We start from the raw sequence: 21429 nt of genomic DNA on the forward strand, positions 1-21429 counted from the left end.
CTAAAGTATTGCTTATTACTGATTATTTAATGTTTTTTGTTTTGTTTTAGGAAAAGAAGAAACATAGAGAAGCTTTTGAAAAAGAAGAATTTGATGAGGTAGATCTTCCTGAAACTTGTAAAGAGCAGAAAATACCTTCCTCAGCAAGGGAAGTCCTACCAGTGTGTCCTGAAACATTTACTGAGGTTCAGTTGCAGGATATTGGTGATTTACAAACTGTGGAGGAAATGTTTGATGTCTCACTCACTTCTTTAACTTTAGACATTGAAGGATCCCAAACACCTAATCTAGAAACTGTAATAGAAGGGGAAGAGATCAAGGAACATCAACTCAGTGAAGAAACTAAGCCAAAGTGCAGCCCTGAGGAAGATGTGAGCACCAAAGCAGAAGACTCTGAGGGGGTTACACAAAGAGCTGATAATACTTTAACACAGTGTAGATTGTCACAAACTACATTCCAATCTAGTCCTTATAGTCAGCAGGTAGCAGAACATTTACAGGACAAAGGAACTGAAAATAGACAAGATTATAGACAATCTGTTGATCTTTCTTCAGAGGTGCTATATAATGTGAACTTACAGAGTTGTTATGAAGCCAAAGAAGTCTTTCAGCCACCTAGATTGAAAAAACTTTATCCTGAATTACCGGCTGAATTTTCTGGAGAAAGGCCAGCTTTAATGGCAGTAAAACCACTCTTACGGAATGAACGACTATACCCTGAAATCCCTTCTGAATCAGAAATGGTACCATTTACTAAGGAACAACTGAAAATTTTTGAACCTTGTTCCTGGTTAGAAAATGTTGAGTCATATTTAGAAGAATTTGACAGTATGGCTCATCAGGACCATCATGAATTTTATGAGTTGCTTTTGAATTATTCACGATGCAGGAAACAGCTGTTGCTGGCTGAGGCTGAACTGCTTACCTTAACATCTGATTGTCAAAATATCAAAAGCCGATTATGGCAATTTAAGGAAGAGCAAATGACTGTACAGGTATGATGACTAAAGTTCTCTACAGCTTTTTTGAAGTTGGCATTTTGGGAATATAGATGCTTTACTTGGATTGTTATTTTGGTTTGAAGTCTTATTCTTCTAAGTGTTTTTCCTTTTGAATCCAAGTCCCTCCCCCTTCTTCCCCCCCCAAAGAGATAGATAATTCTGGACAATAGTCAAAGCTTTTAATTTTTCTTCCTGTCTTAAAGGTTTAGGTACCACAGTAGTTTTTTGAATTTTGTTTTTGAAATTTTTGATTTTATATGCAAAATTGAGAATGTAACTTCTAAAAGTATAGCTTCATACTGATTGCTTAGTATTTTTATTTTGTTTTAGGAAAAAACTATAATATAATTTTGTAAATTTATAAATTTACAAGTGACAGTTGATAATGTGTAAGAATAGAAAGAGAATATTAATTTTCTCAGGACTGAACATTGAGGAAAATTCATATTTAGGGGGTGGTAAAGGAAGGGAAGATAGCAAAGGAGACATAAATGGAATATCTAGAAAGATAGAAAGAAAACTAAGGTATTTTTAAAGATGTCAATGGAAGAAAAAAGTTTCAAGGTCACTGTCACATAAGGCAGAAAATACTTAGGTTAATGTGATTAGAGAAAATAACCTTTGGATTTAGCAACAAGAAGGTCATTGATGACTTCCAAGAGAGACATTTCATTAGAATAATGGGTATTTGAATAGATCACAGAGGGGTAAGGAAGAATGGAGTGTGAAGCAAATGGAGGGCAGCAAATACAAACTTTGAAATGGGACAGAAACTACAAATGACAGCATGGTCAATCAAATACTTTTTCAAAGTAAAGGGATCCTTGAGTATATTTGTAGGTAGAAGAGAAAGACACATTGGTGAGGATGAATTGGGAAGGCCAAAAAGAGTATTTCTGAGCATAGCATAATGATAGGGCCCCAGGTCGAAGGATTAGCCTTGGAAAGGGCCAGACATTTATTTGGAGATAGGGGCAAAGGTAAAGAGGAATTTTTGACCTTGAGAGGAAGGTAGATCAAGGGAATTAGTAAGGAATGGCCTTGTTTTCATTGGTAAAGTTGCAAAGTAGGAAGTGAAATCTTCCCTCTTTTTGTTTATTTGTTTGTTTTTTTTTTTGTGAGGCAATTGGAGCGACTTGCCCAAGGTCACACAGCTAGTAAATGTTAAGTGTCTGAGGGCAGATTTGAATTCAGGTCTTCCTCATTCCAGGGCCTGTGCTCTATCCACTGTACCACCTACCTGCCTCATGAAGTCTTCTTTCAAAGGTGGGTTTATCCTGTGAGGATAAAGAAAAAGAAGGATGGTGGAAAATTGTTTTCAGTTATTCTTGTTATCTGTGTTTTCTGAGGATTTCAGTCGTAATACTTGTTTATACCACACCACCTGGCATTTTGTATTGTTTCTGCTCATTTTCTTTGTTATTTTTATATTCTTTACTATATCATAAGTACCTAGAGGCCAAGATATCCTGTACTTTTATCTGGACTATAGTTCTTAGCATCATGCCAGACACTTAATAGGGATTTTAATAAATGTTTCTTGGTTGATACCAAGATTTTTGGATAACTGGATTTATATTTTATCATTTTTTTCTCCTTCAGGGTATTTGTGCAGACCAGGTGAAAGTTACAGGGTATCATCGCTACCAGAGAGTGGAGATGAATGAGAGTGCCCTGGGAGAGCTAAAGAAGGCATTTGAAGCAAAATCTGAGCATTTACATCAGACTCTGGCTCTGCATTCTTATACATCAGTGCTCTCCCGCTTACAAGTAGAGTCCTATATTTTTGCTTTGCTCAGTAGTCCAGCTGTTGTGAGATCTTTGTCTGTTCATCAGCAAGGTCAAGGTATTATATGATAATTGAAATTTCTCCTTTTCTTATGATCTACAATGAAATAGAAATTTAGCAATAACTTTAAATTTTAAGATGAATTGATATTAAAATGTAATGTTTTTATCTGTAGCTAAAATGTGTTCTGATGTTCTCTTTGAAGGAAGAGGTATCTAATGATCTTTTTATGGAACAGTATTCTGTTTATTTTTTTTTGTGTTTGATGTTTTTTGTGTCTTTAGAAAAGCCATTTCTAAATCACCATTATATCTTGGCTACCCTAATTTTTGTGTGGTTTTGCTATGGATAGTCCATCTTTTGAACCCATCGTCTAATAAAACTCTAGTCATTTTTCATTGATCATTTTTCTGTTTGATCTGTTTTTTTTTTTTCAGATTTCCCAGCTTGATTATATATTATATGACTTGAGTGTTATATACTGTTGTGACTTTTCAGAAAGTAGCTGATGGTAGATGATAAGGTTAATATAAATAGAATCACAGAAACATAGACTTGTTGGGTTTTTTTTTGGATTTAGTTCTGTCCTTCATCTTCTGACTGGACTATTGCAGTAGCTTTCTAATTGATCTCCTTGCTTCTACTCTCTTTTCTTTCTAATCTATTATCCACACAGCTGCCAAATAATCTCTGAAACCACAGGTTTGACCTGTCATTCTCTGATCAAGAAAGTTCAGTGACTTTGTTTTGCCTCTAAGAGAGAATAAAAATTCCTCTTTTTGGGATCTAAATTTCTTCACATTCTGGCTTCCACCTATCTTTCCAATTTGACCTCATATTGTTTTTTCTCTAGACTCTTATCTGACCTACTTTATACTCACCATTCCCAACATTCCATCTTCTTCTATGTTTGTACAGAAACACTGTGCCTCTTTTGCACTACTCTTAGAATATCTTCTTTTAAGGATAAGGCCAAGTCCACTTTCTGCAAGAGGCCTTTTCTGATTCTTTTAGTTGTTAATTGCTCTCCCCCAAATTGCTTTGTATTTATTTTGACTTTGTACGTGTTGTTTTCCCCTTAGGAAAATCTCTTGAGGGCAAGTATGTTCTTGCTTTTTTGTCTTTGTCTCCTCAGCACCTAATAGTGCTCAGTACAGGGTGGGAATTTAATAAATGCTTCTTTAATTGAATTGGGTCACCTTTGATTCCTCCCTTTTTGATTTGATCTTCCCTCCAATCTTATTATTGTTATAATCAGTCCTTTCTTCCTTTCCACTATAATTTAAGCTCTAATTACCTTTTGCCTCAACTAATGAAAGTTTCTGAACTATGCCCTTTACTTCTAATTTTTCTTCTCCCCCATCCAATATATATACACTATTGCTAGATTAGTCTTGCTAATATGGAAGTCTAATGCCATTATTTTTATTTTTAAAAATCTTATTGATTATTAGATAAGATGAAAACTTAAACTTATGTTTAAGACACTTCATAATATTGCCTCAACTTTTTGAATCCTTATGTTAGACCATACTAATCTGGCATGTACTCCATGTTTTAGCCAAACTAGACTTGTGTCCCAGAATATATCCTATATTTTTCTCTTTCAGTCTTTGGTTACCTTCTTCTCTATACTTGGAAAGCTGTTATTTCCATTTCTGCTTGTTTAATCCTGCCTATCCCTGAAGGTGCAAGTTATGGGCCATTTCTTCTATTAATCCTTCTCTGATCCTACAAGTTTATAATGTTTATTTTTTTATATTTTTTTATATTTGAATTTTATATTTAAAATATTTGAATATAATTTTTATTTGAATATTTTGTTTATAATATTTGAAAACTTCTTTTATATACTTAAAGTATCCTTTGCACTACTTCTGGCTTAATTTTGTTAATGTAGAAGTCTGATAATTGTTATTTTTTTTGTATTCTTGTTATTTGTGTATATGTCTTGTCTCCCTGAGTGAATTGCAGTCTCTTTGAGGGCATTATTTTCTTATTTTCTTTTTATGTTCATCAGTCTTTCGTATATGGTAGGTATTAATGGTTTTTGTTTTGTTGTCTCTAGTTCAACCATCTTTTATTTAGGATTAGAGGAAATTGAGGTCCAGAGATGTCGAAATTAAAGTTTATTTAAAAATCTTTTCTGATGAATACTCAGTATTTTAAAGTTCATTTTTTCATTGATTTAATGTATTTTTCTTAAGTATAAAAACCATTTTTGAATTGGCACGTTAAAAATGCAAAATATTTTGGAATAACAATATTTTTCCTTAGACTTTTTAAAATTTCAGAATTTAGTCAGAACTTCAGGATGCTATGAAAAACCATCTGTGGAGGATTTATTCAGTCTTTTCTTTTAATTTATAGTTTCTAAACAGGCAGAAAGTCTTCCCTCTGATTTGTGTCACCTGAAGGAGTGTATTAGCGTTTTATTTATGTTCACCCGAAGAGTTATAGAAGATATGCAATTCTACAATGATGTTCTTCTTTGGCTGCAGAAACTGGTAAGGGGTTAATGGCCAGTAGTACTTTCTACCTCTCCCTCCTGTTCTGAAATAACTCCTCTTATTTTTGTCCAGTTTCGCTCAATGACTGCTTCTGATAAATTGTCCTCTGCTGTATCTTTTTTTTGTTATTGTTATTAGCGTTACTTATTTTTGTGATTAAGGAAAACAAGGCCTTTTCTTAATATACTCTCATTTTGATCTTTGAACATTCTTAGAAAGGAATGTAATGCTGGGTGATACTCTATCAAATTTAAAGCCTAGAAAGTCATTTAAAAATATATATATATATATCAATATAAAACTTCAGAAAAATATATTGTTAATTAGCTTCTAGTGATCTTACTGATAAGAATGCTAGTTTTTTGAAAAAGAAGAAAGGAAGGGCATGTAAGATACTTAAAAAAAAAAAAAAAAGAACCAATAGACTGGCAATTCCCATCTATCAAAGAGAATGTCTTGGCCTTCATTAGATTTCTTATATATTTAGAGCTATCTTCCAGATACAGCATGTTCAGAATGACAAAAGACTAGATAGCTCATCTATTCTTAATTTCTATTTTTCATTTTATCACATATGGCCAGAAACTTCAGGGATTTGTACTCATAAGGCAATCAAAATTAGATCTATTTGGAGAATCTGTTTTTGATGTTATTTATTACCTCTCAAGATTTGTAGGCTCACATTGACTCAAATTTGTAGAAAGCCAAACATTGTAAGATTGTTTTTGTTTAGTTTCCATTGCAATGTTGTGATATGGGACATGTATCTTTTGGGAGCTGACTTATGTGCATTCACTTAATATATAATAAATCACATCATTGTATGATTTAAGACTGGAAAGCCTCTTAGAGATCTTCTAGTGGAATCCTTTTATTTTATGGATGAATAAATTGGTACTTAAGAGAGATACTTAGTAAGCTGCCCACAATTATTTAGATAGTAAGTAGCAGAGGTGGGGTCTTAAGCCAAATTGTCTGATTTCAATTTCTGTAATCTGTGTTAGTGTCTTGACTTGATAAGATTCAACAGTTATAATTGGGCTTCATCCTCACAATAAATGTTTCTTTCATTTTTTTTGAATAGTTAGATTATTTATCTTTTATATTGTTCAGGTATCAGTGTTACAGAGAGCAGGCTGCCCTGGTGATCATCTATTCCTTTTAAACCATATTCTTCGATGTCCGGCTGGTGTTAGTAAATGGGCTGTTCCTTTCATTCAGGTATATATGATCCGGTGACTTTCTCATAGCAGATGGTACAGTGTACAAATATTTTTCTGGTAAAAATTTTTCTCAGGCACTTATAAGAAAGAATAGCAAAAAGTTTACCTTGAAAAATATTAAACTAAGAATTAAAACACTGAATATATTTATGAGTTTGTTGGGCTCAATAGAGATGAAATAATAATAGAATTGCTGGAGTTCAGTGGTTTCTAGCTTGGAACAAGTTCATTGGAATTTAATTCTGCAAAATCCCTGTTCACTGAATCGTAGCAGATGCTTATTCAGTAGTGCTCAACCTGACTTTCTTAGGTTTTTATATCCCACCCCACCTTCTGGAAAGTATAATGAGACTTAAAGACCAAGTTAGTGCTATTTAATTAATTATGATGGGTTATGAATATGTATAGTCAACTTTCATCTACCCAGGAGTTGATGATTCACTTGGTGGATTATCCATACTCTTTATATCTCTATCCTTGTTTTGTTACTCTTTATCTCATTTCATTTTTTATTAGCTCTTTTAGCAGAGAGAGATTGGGGAGTAAAATAAAAGCATGCCAAATTTTAAATCATTCCAAGTTTTTTGTGGGTTTAATAAACCTCTTGCCTGAAAAAAAATTTATTTTTTGTTGATAACCTCTGATTTAAATGACCAATGCTGTCCTCTCTTTTTTAATCCCCCTACCCTTTTGTTATATAGATAATTAATATGGGGCTATTAGTTCTCTTCTAAATCCCAAATGCAACTGAGCAAAAATGTTGTCACATAACTTCTGGAGGCTGCCTTTTTTTCATGTATTTCCTGCTTAGTCTAGTTTTATTTATTTATTTTTAATGCAAATCGCTTTATAAATCATGTTGGGAGAGAAAAATTAGAACAAATCAGAACAAAAAGGAAAAACCGTGGGATAGGGAAAAAACAAAAACAAAAAGAAGTGAACACAACACATGTTGATTTGCATTCAATCTCCATAGTTCTTTTTCTGGATACAGATGGTGTTTTCTACCCAAAGACTTTTGGGATTGCCTTGGATCTGCTTAGTCTTCTTTAAAAACTCTTTGCTCCTAGTCATAATACTAATGAGCTGATATTAAATAACACAGGTTGTTGGTCTTCTCTAATCCTTTTTTCCCCTTTTTCTGATTTCAGATCAAAGTGTTGAATAATTCATCAGGGGTATTTCACTTTATGCAGTCCCTTGCCTTGCTTATGTCTCCTGTCAAGTAAGTGTGAAAGAGGTTTGTTCTGCATTTTAAAAATCTGCCCCATATTTGAACACTTGCCTTTTAAAAGACGTCAGAGGAAGCTGCTAAAGGAGCTGTGGGAGTTCCAATAAGTTAACTTTACTGATTTTCCTTTAGATTTGAGCTCAAGTGAATCTTATAGCTGATTACTAGTAATAGATTACCTTTCCTCGGGTCCTAGAAATTCTGTCTGTTTGCGATCCAACTTTCCTCATCATCAGGGAACCTGATATTTCAAAAATTCTTATTATAATCTTTGTTAAAATATAATTTTTTTTATTGTTTGTGTAAAGCTAAATTTGTATATTTTTTGACTGTTTAAAGTGAGATAGACTCATAATTTGGAATGTGAAATACTTTAAAATGGGGGTAGCTAAGTTTGCTTAGCATAGAATACCGGTGATTTGTGTAAAAAAGATTGTAGAAGATGAATTTTAAGTAAGTACCAGCTATGTCAGAGTTAGCTATGAGATGTTCAGCATTGTGCTTGACACTTTGAAAAGCTAAAAGAAATCTAAGACATGATCTCTGCCCTCAAGGAGCTTATATTTTAGTTGGGGAGACAAGAACAATTAAGTGTCAAATTTTGAAAGTATTCACAAATAATACAGTCAGAGTTCAGGAAATGGAATTAATAGGATGGACTAGAGAATCTCCAAAACACTTTATGTCAGCGGGAAGACAGTAGTAAACTACAGACAGTAGTATTTCAGAAGTAAATGATGGCCTATACTACAAAGACTCAAGAGTTCTACCACTAGAGTTCTGGAGCGTTGGAGAACCAGAGGCAGATATACATCACATAAAGACCTTGGTCAGTGAAGGACTTTAGAGCATCAGGCAAGGTCCTAATTAACTTGTTTTTGTCTATTCTGGGATAGGTAGATTGCCACCTTCTGTTATCCTTATTTTTGTGATCTAAAATCAAATGTCCTTTGAAGTATAATATCTTTTCTTCTTCCTGTCTTTCCCCATACTCTTATCTTTATCTGCTTCCATCCTATCCTTCCATACTCCATAGCCTCCATGTTTTCTAATATTTCCCTATTCCTGCTGGAATCCCTGGTCTATCATTTACAAACTTTTATCCTTTATCTTTAATTTCACATTCTTTCTATTTTATTGTGCTAATGGAGACTTAGCTCTTCCCAAAAGACTTTTCATCCTGACCATTTTTTCCAGTAATGAGCATTTTTTTTTCACCATCCTGTGACAAAGGGATGGTATTTGAATTTCTCGCTATCCATTTTTATCACTTAGACGAAATCCTTGTCATGATCATCAGATCTTTCTCCCTTTCTTTTTAGGGAGTTCAGTAATTGGCTCATGGATTTCCTTTTTACTCCAAACTTTGCTTTCATACTTGGGGATTTCAGTATGTAAGCAGATAACTTCTTGGACATCCTGCCCTTACATTTTCATCAGTGTTCAAACTGATCTCCATCTTTATACCACTTAATCAATATAGAGGGATAGCTGTAACCTGGATCTCACTATCACCTATAACAGTTTTAATGATTTTAAACTTTGAAATTTTTCTCTTTGATCACAGTTGACATTTGTTCTATCTTGCCTCATTTCTCCTTAAACCAATTCTTGCTCCTTGCCATGACCTCCATTCTTTTTGCCCTCTGTTTTCAATATTAATTTTTTCTTGTTTTGGTCTTCCTTCCTTCTCTTTACTGGCTTGACCTCATAATTGACCAGTTCAGTTGTACAGTAATCTCTATTTTTGAATCCTTTGCCTCTTTGGTCTTTCATTAGTCATACTAGGCCAAATTCCAGCCCTGGAATACCTCTCTCTTTACCTCTAATACTGATGTTCATATGATACTGAATGCCACTGGAAGAAGATAAACGATTTTGCTAAATGGGTTCCCTACAAATTTATTATTATTCTCAGCTGGGTCTTTACTGTCGCACGATAATCTTTTTCCTCTCTGATTGTCACATCCTCTGTAGCCCAGCTTCTTAAACTGTGGTTTGAGATCCCATACAGGGTCTTGTAACTGAATGGAGGGCTTGTGAAATTATGATTTATTATCAGTAAGTGTTCTATTTGTATGCCCATTTTATTTTTCTCTATACCTGGGATCACATAAAATTTTCTCAGATGAAAAAGGGTCATAAATGGAAAAAGTTTAAGAAGCCCTGCTTTTATAGCACCTATTTGAAACCTTTTCTTCAAACTGCATTACTTTCTTCTCTTTCTTTCTGAGCAAAAGAAGATAATTCCTTAAAACAATTAACCAACTGGAAAAGGAGGTACAAAAATTAACTGAAAAAAATCATATCTTAAAATTAGAATTGGGTACATGGAAGCTAATAATTCTATGAGACATCAAGAAGTAGTCAAACAAAATAAAAAGAATGAAAAAAGAAAAGACAATATAAAATATCTTATTGAAAAAACCAAGTTGATTTGGAAAATAGATCCAGGAAAGATAATTCCAATATGTTGCTAACAAATCCAAACTGCAAGATATAGAAAGAGAAATTCCATTTAAAATAACAAACAATATAAAATGTTTGTGAGCCTACTTGTTAAAGACAAACCCAGAAGAAACTATTTATAAAACACTTTCCACACAAAGTCATATCTAAGTGATTGGAAAAATATCAGTTGCTTATGGGGAGGCTGAGCTAGTATAATTCAAAACAATAATTCTACCTAAATTAATTTACTTATTTAGTACAATTCCAATCAAACTGTCAAAAAATATTTTATAGAGCTGAAACAAATAATAACAAAATTCATCTGGAAGAACAACAGGTCAAGAATATTAAGGGAAGTAATCCTTTGCAAATGCAAAGGAAGGGCTGCACCAGATCTAAAACAATATTATAAAGCTCCAGTTCTCAAAAGTAGTTGGTACTGGCTAAGAGGTAGAATGACAGATCAGTGTAATACCTTTATCGGTTTGATAAATCCAGACGCTAGCTTCTGGGGTAAGAACTCATTATTTGATGAAAAACTACTGGGAAAACTGGAAAATAGCATGGCAGAAACTAGGCATTGATCAATTTTTCATATAATTTATCAAGATGAGGTCAAATTGGGTATGTGATTTAGACAAAGGGTAATTATAGGCAAATTAGGAGAACAAGAAGAAATAGTTTACCTGTCAGATCTATGGAGAAGGAATGAATTTATGACCAAATAGGAGATAGAGAATATTATGAAATAACAAGATGGATAAATTTGATTATGTTAAATTAAAAAGGTTTTGTACAAATAAAGCCAGTGAAAACAAGATTAGAAGGGAAACAGAAAGCTGGGAAACAATTTTTGCAGTGTTTCTGAGAAAGACCTTATTTCTAATATGTATAAATATAATATCATTATTATAATAACATGATATTAATAATAAAATATTAACATCAACATTAATATTATTTTAATATTATAAATATAACAAGTAAAACTAATATTAACATATATATGTACATATAGAGAGAACTGACTCAAATTTATAAGAATTCTAGTCATTCCCCAGTTGATAAATGGCCAAAGGATATGAACACAGAGTTTTCAGGTAAAGAAAATAAAGCTGTCTATAGTCACTTGAAAAAAATGCTCTAAATCATTATTGATTAGAGAAATACAAAGTAAAATAACTCTGAGATGCCACCGCATGCCTATCAGATTGGCTAATAAGATGGAAAAGGAAAACTATAAATGTTGGAGAAGATGTGAAAAATTAGAACACTGATGCCTAGTTGATAGAGTTGTGAACTGATCCAATCAATCTGGAGAACAATTTGGAACTATTTCTAAAGATTTGTAAAACTATGCATACATTTTGATCCAGCAATACCGCTATTAGGTCTGTATCCCAAAAACATCATAAAAATGGAAAGGGACCTACATGTACAAAAATGTTTATAGCAGCTCTTTTAATGTAGGCAAAGAATTGGAAATCTAGGGGGATGCCCATCAATTGGGGAATGGCTAAACAAGTTGTGTAATGGAATACTCTTGTTCTGTAAGAAAATGATGAGCAAGCAGACTTCAGAAAAACCTGAATAAATTGATGCTGAGTGAAGTGAATAGAACCAGGAAAACTTTATACACAATATCAGCAACACTGTCTGGTGATCAACTTTGATAGAGTTTGTTTACTCTTCTTAGCAAAACAGTGATCCAAGATAATTCCAAAAGACTCATGCTAGAAAATGCTATCCACATACAGAGAAATATTTATGGATTCTGAATGCAGATTGAAGCATATGCTTTTTATTTTATTTGTTTTTTCTTTCTTATTAAGGTTTTTCCTTTTGTCCTGATTCTTCATTCAAAGCTTGAATAATATGGAAATATGTTTAATATTATTGTACATTTATAATTCAGTATCATATTGCTTGCTATCTTGGGGAAGGGGGAGGAAGAGGGAAGAAGGAAAAATGGAAATAAAAATATTATAAAAATAAATGTAGGAAGTTAATAAATTAAGTACATTTTTTATTAAAGTTTTTATTTTTCAGAACATAGGCATGAATAATTCTTCAACATTAATCCTTGAAAAATCTTGTATTCCAGTTTTTTTCCTCTTCCCTCACTCCCTCCCATAGATGGCAAATAGTCTAGTATATGTTAAACATGGTAGAAATGTATGTTAAATCCAATATATACATACATATTTATACAATTATCTTGCTACACAAGAAAAAGCAAATCAAACCGAAAAAAAAAATGAGAAAGAAAATAAATACATTTTTTTTTGAAAAGAAACAACTTAAATATATATATATATATTTTATTAAAAGAAAGCCCTGCTGCAAAGATCTTGATACGAGGTGATGGGGATATAAACTAGAAAGGTCATATCTGTTAGCAGGGAGGGAAAGCCACTCTGAAGAAAACATTGGAATAGTTTGGTAATGTTAAAAGAATTTTACTGTATTGTTCTCTAAATTGTGAATAGCTGGAGTCTCAGAAGGGATACAGGCTTTTAGAGAACAAGTAGCGGTTTAATTAATCACTTTCATTTGAGACATGATTTTGATTTCATATAAGAATAAGTGAGTTACAAAGCAAGTGACAAAATAGATGGCAAGGTAGTTAAGGAATAGAAACATCAGAACAGATTGCTGCTAAAATTTCCAGGTAACCAGGAGAGTAGATCAAAGGAAGGTGAAGGCAGACATGCTTCAAAATGTTTTGACTCTTATTCCATAAACTTTTTGTTTTCTTGTTTTCTTGTAAACTTGTATCCCCAGCTCTAGTCTAGTGCTGGCAAATAGTAGGTACTTAATCAAAGTTTGTGTAAGGAATTATGCTAATGTAAGTTATTAAAAAAAAAAACTTTTGCAATTCAGACTTTGACAAACTTATGTTAATATACTTACTAATCTTATACTTTAGTTTGAATTAATGAGGTTTTATTTTACTTGGACTTTTCTAATTTTCTTCTATTTTCTTTTTTAAGAATTGAAATAATGCTTCTGTATTTGACTGTATCTCAGTTTGAGAAAAAAATAGACCCTAAATTAGTTTGTTTTTTTCCATGAACATTGCTTCTGATATTAATGTGATTTTTCTACCTTTTTTAGAAATCGAGCTGAGTTTATGTGCCACATGAAGCCAAATGAATGGAAACCTTCCTCCTCTGAGCCTGAGTCAGGGAACTGGACATTAGTAGATGAAGGAGGAGAAGAGGTACTTATCTTGAGAATCATAATGCTTTTATTAACCTTGGGAGAAGGGGTAAACATAGAAAATTAAATATAATGCAGCTTAATGTTAGAGGACAGAATTGATCTTTTGCCTTAAAGGCTAATCATGATACAGGTATATTTTCCTTTGCTTTGGAGGGATAGAATTTGACCTGTATATAAACAAATTGGTATGATTATGAGCCACAATATGTCATGATTTTGCTTAAATGTTATAAATTTGTAATGAATATAACAGTTTGCGATATTACATTTGGAAGATAGAAAGTTGTCTTGTTTTTTGGTGAGAAGTTACTTTTCCAGTCCCCATTGTGTTTTTCTATGTCAGAGCCTAAACTTAGTCTTTTAGTTTCCTTAGCTAATTAACTTGAGAAGTTTCAAATGATAAGGTACAGTAGTACTTAAAGTCGCTGTCTTCTGGAGTATCTTGCCACGAAGATTAAGAGAAGGATTTTCAAAGTAATCTCTCTAATCAGTTGAAAAGTATGAAGTGGGCAGCATTCATCACTTCAGAGCTGCACTCATTATATTTGTGGTCATAGTAGTTATAGATTTCTGAATGTTTTGAGATGTTTTATGATTGTAATTAGACACTTAAAAGAGCAATACAAGGGGAAGACTCATTCTTTTCCTTTTTTTAATATGTTCCTCCTTTTAAAACATGGTAGACGTAATGTGATGGTGATAGATGATAAGGAACACAAAATGGCTTGTTTTAGTAACCTTGTTAGCCTTAAAAGAAAGCTTTTCAGAAATTGATACAAAATGGATGTTTTAAAGATTATAATGGAATGGTAAAATTTCTGAAATAGAAACATTTTCTACTGATTTCATCCTAGTTAATTTAATCTCAGAGATAGGGTACTATTAAGAACCTTATATACTAAAGGATGAGAAAAGAAAGGGTCATTTGCTATTTGCCATACTTTCCAGTGAAGTCTCTGAAGTTCAATTTTTAAGCCTTTTTTGGGAGAATTAAAGCAAATTCAGTGTGTGGTTGTTTAAAGCATTTATTTGTGCAATTGTATTGTTACTTTGTTGAAGTTGATGTATTGGGTTTATCAAGATCTGCATTTTGTATCAGTTTCTGCTACTTTTAGGAATTTTTTTTATTTTAAAGATGTCAGTCTTGTTGACTTATATTTTTTGGATAAAAATTAAGATTTTGATCTATATTTGCCATGTAAGCATAGCCTATTTAGATTGGTTTAAGCTCTTTTAACTGTCAGACAGTAGAACTTTGGACGTGTGTGTGTGTACGTGTAGGACTGCCACTATCATCTAATTGGGATTTTAGTGAAGCTATTTTTCACTTTAAGAGTTGACATCCTTTATATTATAACTTCAGTTGAAACTGTAACTGTGAAAGTTTGCATTCCTTTCGCAAGATCCTTAACTGAAGAAGAAATTGAGTTATTTATCTTTTAATAGCTAGAAAAAGAAGTCTTTTGAAATTTTATTGATAGTTTGTTAAGAATAAAGCCTAGAGAACTCCTAGTTATGGTTTTGTGAAACCAAATGAAATGCTTTTGAATTTTTTCCTTTAGGATGAAGATCCTGAGACGAGTTGGATCCTTCTTAGTGAAGATGACTTGATTGCTATTTTGTCACAGTTCCCATTTCATGAACTTTTTAAACACTTCCTTGGATTTAAAGGGAAAGGTAAATTGATTCCTAAAGAAAGATATTAAGGGGAATTTTGTATATAATTCAATAAACTTATTTTAAGCATCTACTAATGACAAGTCAGAGTTTAAATACTGAAGATAAAAATGACTCAGTTTTTGGTATTAAGGAGTCTACAATCTAGTAAGTTGGTAAGATTTATTCAAATAGTTAAAGTGTAAGAATGAGATAAATTAGGAGATATTAGAAAATCATGAGAAGTTTGGTGAAACTTTAGCCAAGGAATGAAGGAGTCTCATGGAAGAATTAGTACCTCAAGTGAGCCTTGAATGTAGACAAGAATTTTCAGTGGAAGGAATCTCTTCTAAATATGGGTGAACCTGCAAAATCTTTGCCATAAGGAGAGTACCTTTGTTAATATGTTCCACATACAAATAAAAAAAAAAGAATTTAGTTCAAAGTCTTCATATTTATCTCTTTTTCTGACAAGAGTCCTCTTTGGGATCTTTTTCTGTTCTTTATTTGTATTGTGGATAGCTATATTGTTGTAGTGTTTTTGGATTATTGTGATTGCTGTTATTTACATTTTTTCCTCATAGTTTTCTTTTTCGTTTTGTTGATTATTCCTGTAACATCTTTTACCCCTATGTTTCCAGTTGGTGAATTGACAATTTACTTGATTTCATCAGAATAATCTCATCTTTGCCATGTAGATGCATTTTGTTGTCTGGGATACCTAAAATATCTTCCCATAAATCAATCCCATATCTGTCAAATGATCTATGAATTAATCCCTTGAAGTCTTTGTATTGTATGTACCTTTGATAATTTATTTTCTTTTATTTCTATCTTTTCTATTGTTATTTATAGATGATTATTTACCTGAAACAACAAGACCTCAAGAAATGATGAAAATTTTTGCCTTTGCCAACTCATTAGTAGAACTTCTGGCGGTAGGATTAGAAACCTTCAATAGAGCACGCTACAGGCAATTTGTGAAACGAATTGGTTTTATGATTAGGTACATATTACAGATATCCAGATTTGTTTGAACTTTCCTCTTGATTGAAAAAAGTCATCTTTTTAATGGTAGTCTCTTATGTAGCTTGATCCATCATTAAACTAAGAAAATTTTTTTTCTGCTTTCTACCTAATAGGTATGTTATAATATGTTTGTAGCCCAAAACTTGTTAAACTATTTCAAAGTTAGTTGATTTGATAATTTAACTATTCCTAGGTCCAAATCTTAAAAGTGTTTCCTGGGACTAAGTTTTAGGCTAGAGAAAAACGGAAGGGGAAAGTGTAGCTTCTTTCTCTTTTCTTCTTTTCTTTTCTCCCTTTCCACATCTACTTTGTATTGTGGTTCCTGTGGGCCAGGGATGAGACTGGTAGGTTTCCTATGGTTTTGTTTGTGATTTAAGAATCAAGCTTAACAGTGACTTCAGAGTCAGAATGTAGATAAAAACTTTTCAAGGCAATGATTGTTAGAAATTGCTTATTACTTAAATGTATCAAAAACATTATTATTTATTAAAATGGAAAATGGGTTTTATTTGTGTAATAATTGAATGACTCAGTGTGGATTTAGAATAGTAATTTTTTTTTTTAACCTCCTTAATTTAAATGATTTGAGCAAGCATTTTGATAAAACGAACTGATACTGAATCAATGACTTAAAATGGTTTAATATGATTTTCTTAAATAGAATGACACTTTGTTATGTGAGTGACCATTGGGCCCAATTTGTGAGTCATAACCATGGCTGTGGATTAGGTATGCAGCCCTATTCAGTGGAGAAGCTCCAAGTTGAATTTGATGAGCTGTTTCTTAGGACTGTCCTGCATGTTCTGAAAGCTAAAAGGTATGTAGTCTATTGGAAGTGGTATAGGGAAAAATGATTATTAATACATAGAGCCAGCATGGTCTGGTGAATAGGGGCCTGGTCTTGGAGTAAGAATTGGATTTAAGTCGTGCTCTGACACATAATAGCTATATGGAGTGACGCTGAGCTTTCAGCTTTCCAGTTATTGCTCTAAGAGGTGGACTTCTGTTGTACATTGATGGAGGAATTTCCATACAGTGCAAAATTTCTGACAAGTTGTTCCAATTACCATCTTATTTTCCAATCCCCACTCCCTGAAAAAAATATTTTTTTTATAAAGTATATTATCCCTAGCAGAATTATCAAGGTTTAGCTGACACATTTGAATAATAATAATAATGATGATGGTGATGGCATATTTAAATAATAATAATAACAATAGCTTACACTGACATTGTGCATTAAAGTTGGCACAGTAGATCCTCACAACAACTTTTGGAGGTGAGTGCTTTATTATACTCCTTTTATGAAAGAGGAAATTGAAGCACAGAGAAAGTGAGTGACTCTTGAGATCACACATCTGCTGAGTGTCTGAGGCAGAATATATATTTTTTGTATTATAGCTTTTTATTTACAAGATATATGTATGGGTAATTTTTCAGCATTGATAATTGCAAAACCTTTTGTTCCAACTTTTCCTCTCCTTCCTCCAACCCCTTCCCTCAGATGGCAGATTGACCAATACATGTCAAATATGTTAAACTATAAGTTAAATACAATATATGTATACATGTCCAAACAATTATTTTGCTGCACAAAAAGAATCAGACTTTGAAATAGTGTACAATTAGCCTGTGAAGGAGATCAAAAATGCAGGTGGACAAAAATAGAGGGATTGGGAATTCTATGTAGTGGTTCATAGTCATCGCCCAGAGTTCTTTTGCTGGGTGTAGCTAGTTCAGTTCATTACTGCTCTATTGGAACTGATTTGGTTCATCTCATTGTTGAAGATGGGCCTCGTCCATCAGAATTGATCATCATATAATATTGTTGTTGAAGTATATAATGATCTCCTGGTCCTACTCATTTCGCTCAGCATCAGTTCATGTAAGTCTCTCCAGGCCTTTCTGAAATCATCCTGCTGCTCATTTCTTACAGAACATTCATATTCCATAACAGTCATATACCACAGTTTATTCAGCCATTCTCCAATTGATGGGCATCCACTCAGTTTCCAGTTTCTGGCCACTACAAAGAGGGCTGCCACAAACATTCTGAGGCAGAATATTGACCAGTGGTATTTCTGACTTCAAGTCTGGCACTCTGTTTATTATATTTCTTGGTCATACCTGAACAAGAGCAGGAATGGGCGGATTCTCACAGAATTTTGTAAGCCCTCAACAATGCTGGATAAAGACCACGTCATGCTTCTTTTCATTTTTCACAATATGTAGTGTACTCATGTAATTGTTTGTTCTTATCAGTTGTCTCACAAGTTTGGTCTAGTGCAGGAGTTCTTAACCTGATACTATGAACTTAAAATTTTTTTTGCAAATTGTATTTCAGTATACTTGTTTTTCTTTTTAAACCTACATATTTTATTTTATGCATTTAAAGACTTTCTAAGAAAGAAAGTGTCCATAGTATTTTACTGGACTGCCATAGGAGTTTATAGCACAAAAGAGAGTAAGAACTCTTGGCTTAGTGCTGTCTTAAAGAGTGATTAAAAAAAAATCTTCATCTCTGGTTGACTTCTCTAATGGGGAATGTAACTGCATCCATAGTAAATAGATGGTGGTCTTATACTTAAATATACAGAAGAATTTTTTTGTTGTGCTTCCACCATCTTTTCTGGGAGTTTTGAAACTTTGTATTGTTCTTAAAAAACAATAGGTTGGGCATTTGGCTATTTATGTCAGAGATGCCCTTTGGAACATTATCAGTCCAGATGCTTTGGAAACTCTTTTACCTCATGCATCATGCAGAGAATGAAAATTTGGAGAAGCTCTGTTCTACAGTCCAGTCTAATGAGTGCAAGCATCAGCTTCAAGGTAAATCTTATCTGGCAAATCTTTTTTGAAATGATTGAAATAGTTTCATCTTTTTCCTGTTAAAATTGTTATTTTTTTCTGTAGTTCCAAATATTTTTTGACTTTTGGATAATGGAAAGTATGTATTTCATTTAAATTACATCATATTGAAGGAGAAAAATTTGGAACAAGAGGTTTTATGAAGGTGAATGTTAAAAGCTATCTTTGCATATATAAAATACCATCAAAAATCAAAAAAAAGGAAAAAAAATCAAGTATGTATTGTACTCATGTCTCTATATCTTTACATGAAACTGTGGCATGACCTACACTACCTTTGAAATTTTTTTTGGGGGGGAAAGAGGGCTGGTTTTGGAAGCCAGCTTGGATATTGGAAATTTAGACTAGACTGGATTTCTTGATAGATTATTAATAAACAAGCTTTTGAAAGTACAGGTAAATTAAGATTGTCTATGAGATTATCTTTCCAAAAGTATTCTGCTTTTGTAGTGAAATTAATCTAATCAGTAAGTATTTACTTAATGCTTAGAAATCATTAATGGGGTTTCCTTGTTATTCCTTTATTGTTGAATTATTTGATTTCAGTGGACCTTAAGTAGCTTTTCACTTGTATTTGTATATGACAATTAAGAAGACTTTAAAATGTAGAAGACAACACCATTTATAAATTAGTAAGAAGGTGGATAGTTTTCCAGAATTGCTGTGACTGAAAAATTAATTATCCTATAGTATAGCTATCTTGGTTGTGAACTAGACTAATGAGACTAGTCTTAGGATCCAGATATAATATCTGTCTTTATTTATCTTGCTTAAAAACTTTCAAGCTTGCCAAAGATGATGTAGACTCTTGGAAACTAAGCCTACTCTCATAATGAAGTCATTAGAGTAAGAATTGAAATGAGGTCCCAGTGCTATCATGCCTTAAATAAATCAAAGGTATTTATTGAATGAAGACAATATTTTGACAAGTATAATTTTCATCCTTTGTTTTTCTCTTTAACTTCTCTTTTTATAATCTGTATATTTCATTCTTATTCCATATTTTAGTTCTTGTTTTTTAATTGTTCTTTTTCTTTTGTGGCTTGGGCTTTTTGTGCACTTGTGGCTTAAATGCGCTCCCTTCCTATCTTGTCTTGAAGTATAGAAAATATTTTGCAATTTGCTACAGTGGAGAGTGGTAATTTTTCTCTGAGTCACTTTGTTATACCTAGCGATATGATATAGGGTTGCCTGGGCTCTGCCCATTTCTTTAGTGGTTGCTTTTCTAGGTGAAATAATTTTGACTGTCCTGGACTGTATTCCTATCAGTCTAATTTAAGTTATTATCTTCCTTTGGAAGTCCTTGGAATCAAGTCAATGCTTAACTTGTATAAGTGGATATTTGATTAAATTTCTTTTTATCATTTTGTAGAAGCCAAATAAGTGTTTTAGTCATTGTCAGATAAGTATTTTTTCATTTTTCAGGCAATTAACTTTAATAAGTATCATCAAAATTTGTCTCTGACCTATTTGCAAAAATCACATCATCTGCATAATATGAACTGTTATGGGTTTCCCCATTAAATCTTTTACTACGATAGAAAAGAGCATTATGGCTCTTTTCTAAGAGGCATATTTGGTTTCTAGTCTTGGATTTATCACTTACTGGTAGTATCTCACCTGGAAGGCTTTTTTCTTAACTGATCTGAACCTCAGTTTGATTATGTTTGAAAGGAATACTAATAATTTAATAATTATTAACGCTCATATTTATATACTAACTCAAAATTTACAAAATAAAATTTTAACTCTATTTATTTCATTTGATCCTCACAACAATATTGTTGCTGTATCAGAGATTGAGAGAGGTTTAAGTTGTTTGTTAGTGTCATGCTGCTCAAATCGGGCAGGACTTGAACTCAGCTTTTCCTTACTACAAGCCTATAAAACTCTTGACACCACACTATCTAGTTACTCTAAGGAAACTAGTATTTTTGCAATATTTACCTCGCAGAACTGTTGAAAATCAAACGAGACAATGTATACAAAGTTATCTGCGAATTGCACTTTATAAATTGTCAGCTGTCATTATCACCTTCATCACTATCATCATCATACGTGGTAATAGACATTGTAATAGTTTCAAAACTCACTGAAACCCAGTTTTATCATTTGCAAAATATAAATAAAAGGCTTTAATTCACAAAATTAAATGATATAATGTATGTGATAATACTTTAAAAGTTTTTATATAAATGTAAGAGATGAAGTGATTGGTAAATGTACATTTAAGTGATATTCCATTTGATTTTTATTCTTTTGTTGGTATATTTTTTTTCTACTAAAATCTATGTTCTTTAAAATTAAGCGACTTTGTGGAGCAGGTAGGTGGCACTTTAAAGATAGAGCACCAGCCCTAAAGTCAGGAGGACATGAGTTGAAATCTGGTCTCAGATACTTAACACTTCCTAGCTGTGTGATCCTGGAGAAGTCACTTAACCTCAAC

General features: G+C 32.6%; 1 protein-coding gene across 1 annotated transcript in view; it reads left to right on the top strand.

The window, feature by feature from the left end:
• EPG5 (ectopic P-granules 5 autophagy tethering factor) overlaps nt 1-21429 on the top strand; it is a 140343-nt gene that overhangs the window by 19164 nt on the left and 99750 nt on the right. Inside the window, exons 2-11 of the mRNA XM_051969688.1 lie at nt 51-995; nt 2604-2847; nt 5161-5297; nt 6414-6521; nt 7675-7748; nt 13323-13428; nt 14993-15107; nt 15942-16092; nt 16777-16932; nt 18787-18944. Coding sequence (XP_051825648.1) covers nt 51-995; nt 2604-2847; nt 5161-5297; nt 6414-6521; nt 7675-7748; nt 13323-13428; nt 14993-15107; nt 15942-16092; nt 16777-16932; nt 18787-18944 — 2194 coding nt within the window. The remainder of the gene's footprint in view (nt 1-50; nt 996-2603; nt 2848-5160; nt 5298-6413; nt 6522-7674; nt 7749-13322; nt 13429-14992; nt 15108-15941; nt 16093-16776; nt 16933-18786; nt 18945-21429) is intronic.

Source organism: Antechinus flavipes, chromosome 1 (assembly GCF_016432865.1).
Source record: "Antechinus flavipes isolate AdamAnt ecotype Samford, QLD, Australia chromosome 1, AdamAnt_v2, whole genome shotgun sequence".
Classification (NCBI taxonomy): Eukaryota; Metazoa; Chordata; class Mammalia; order Dasyuromorphia; family Dasyuridae; genus Antechinus; species Antechinus flavipes.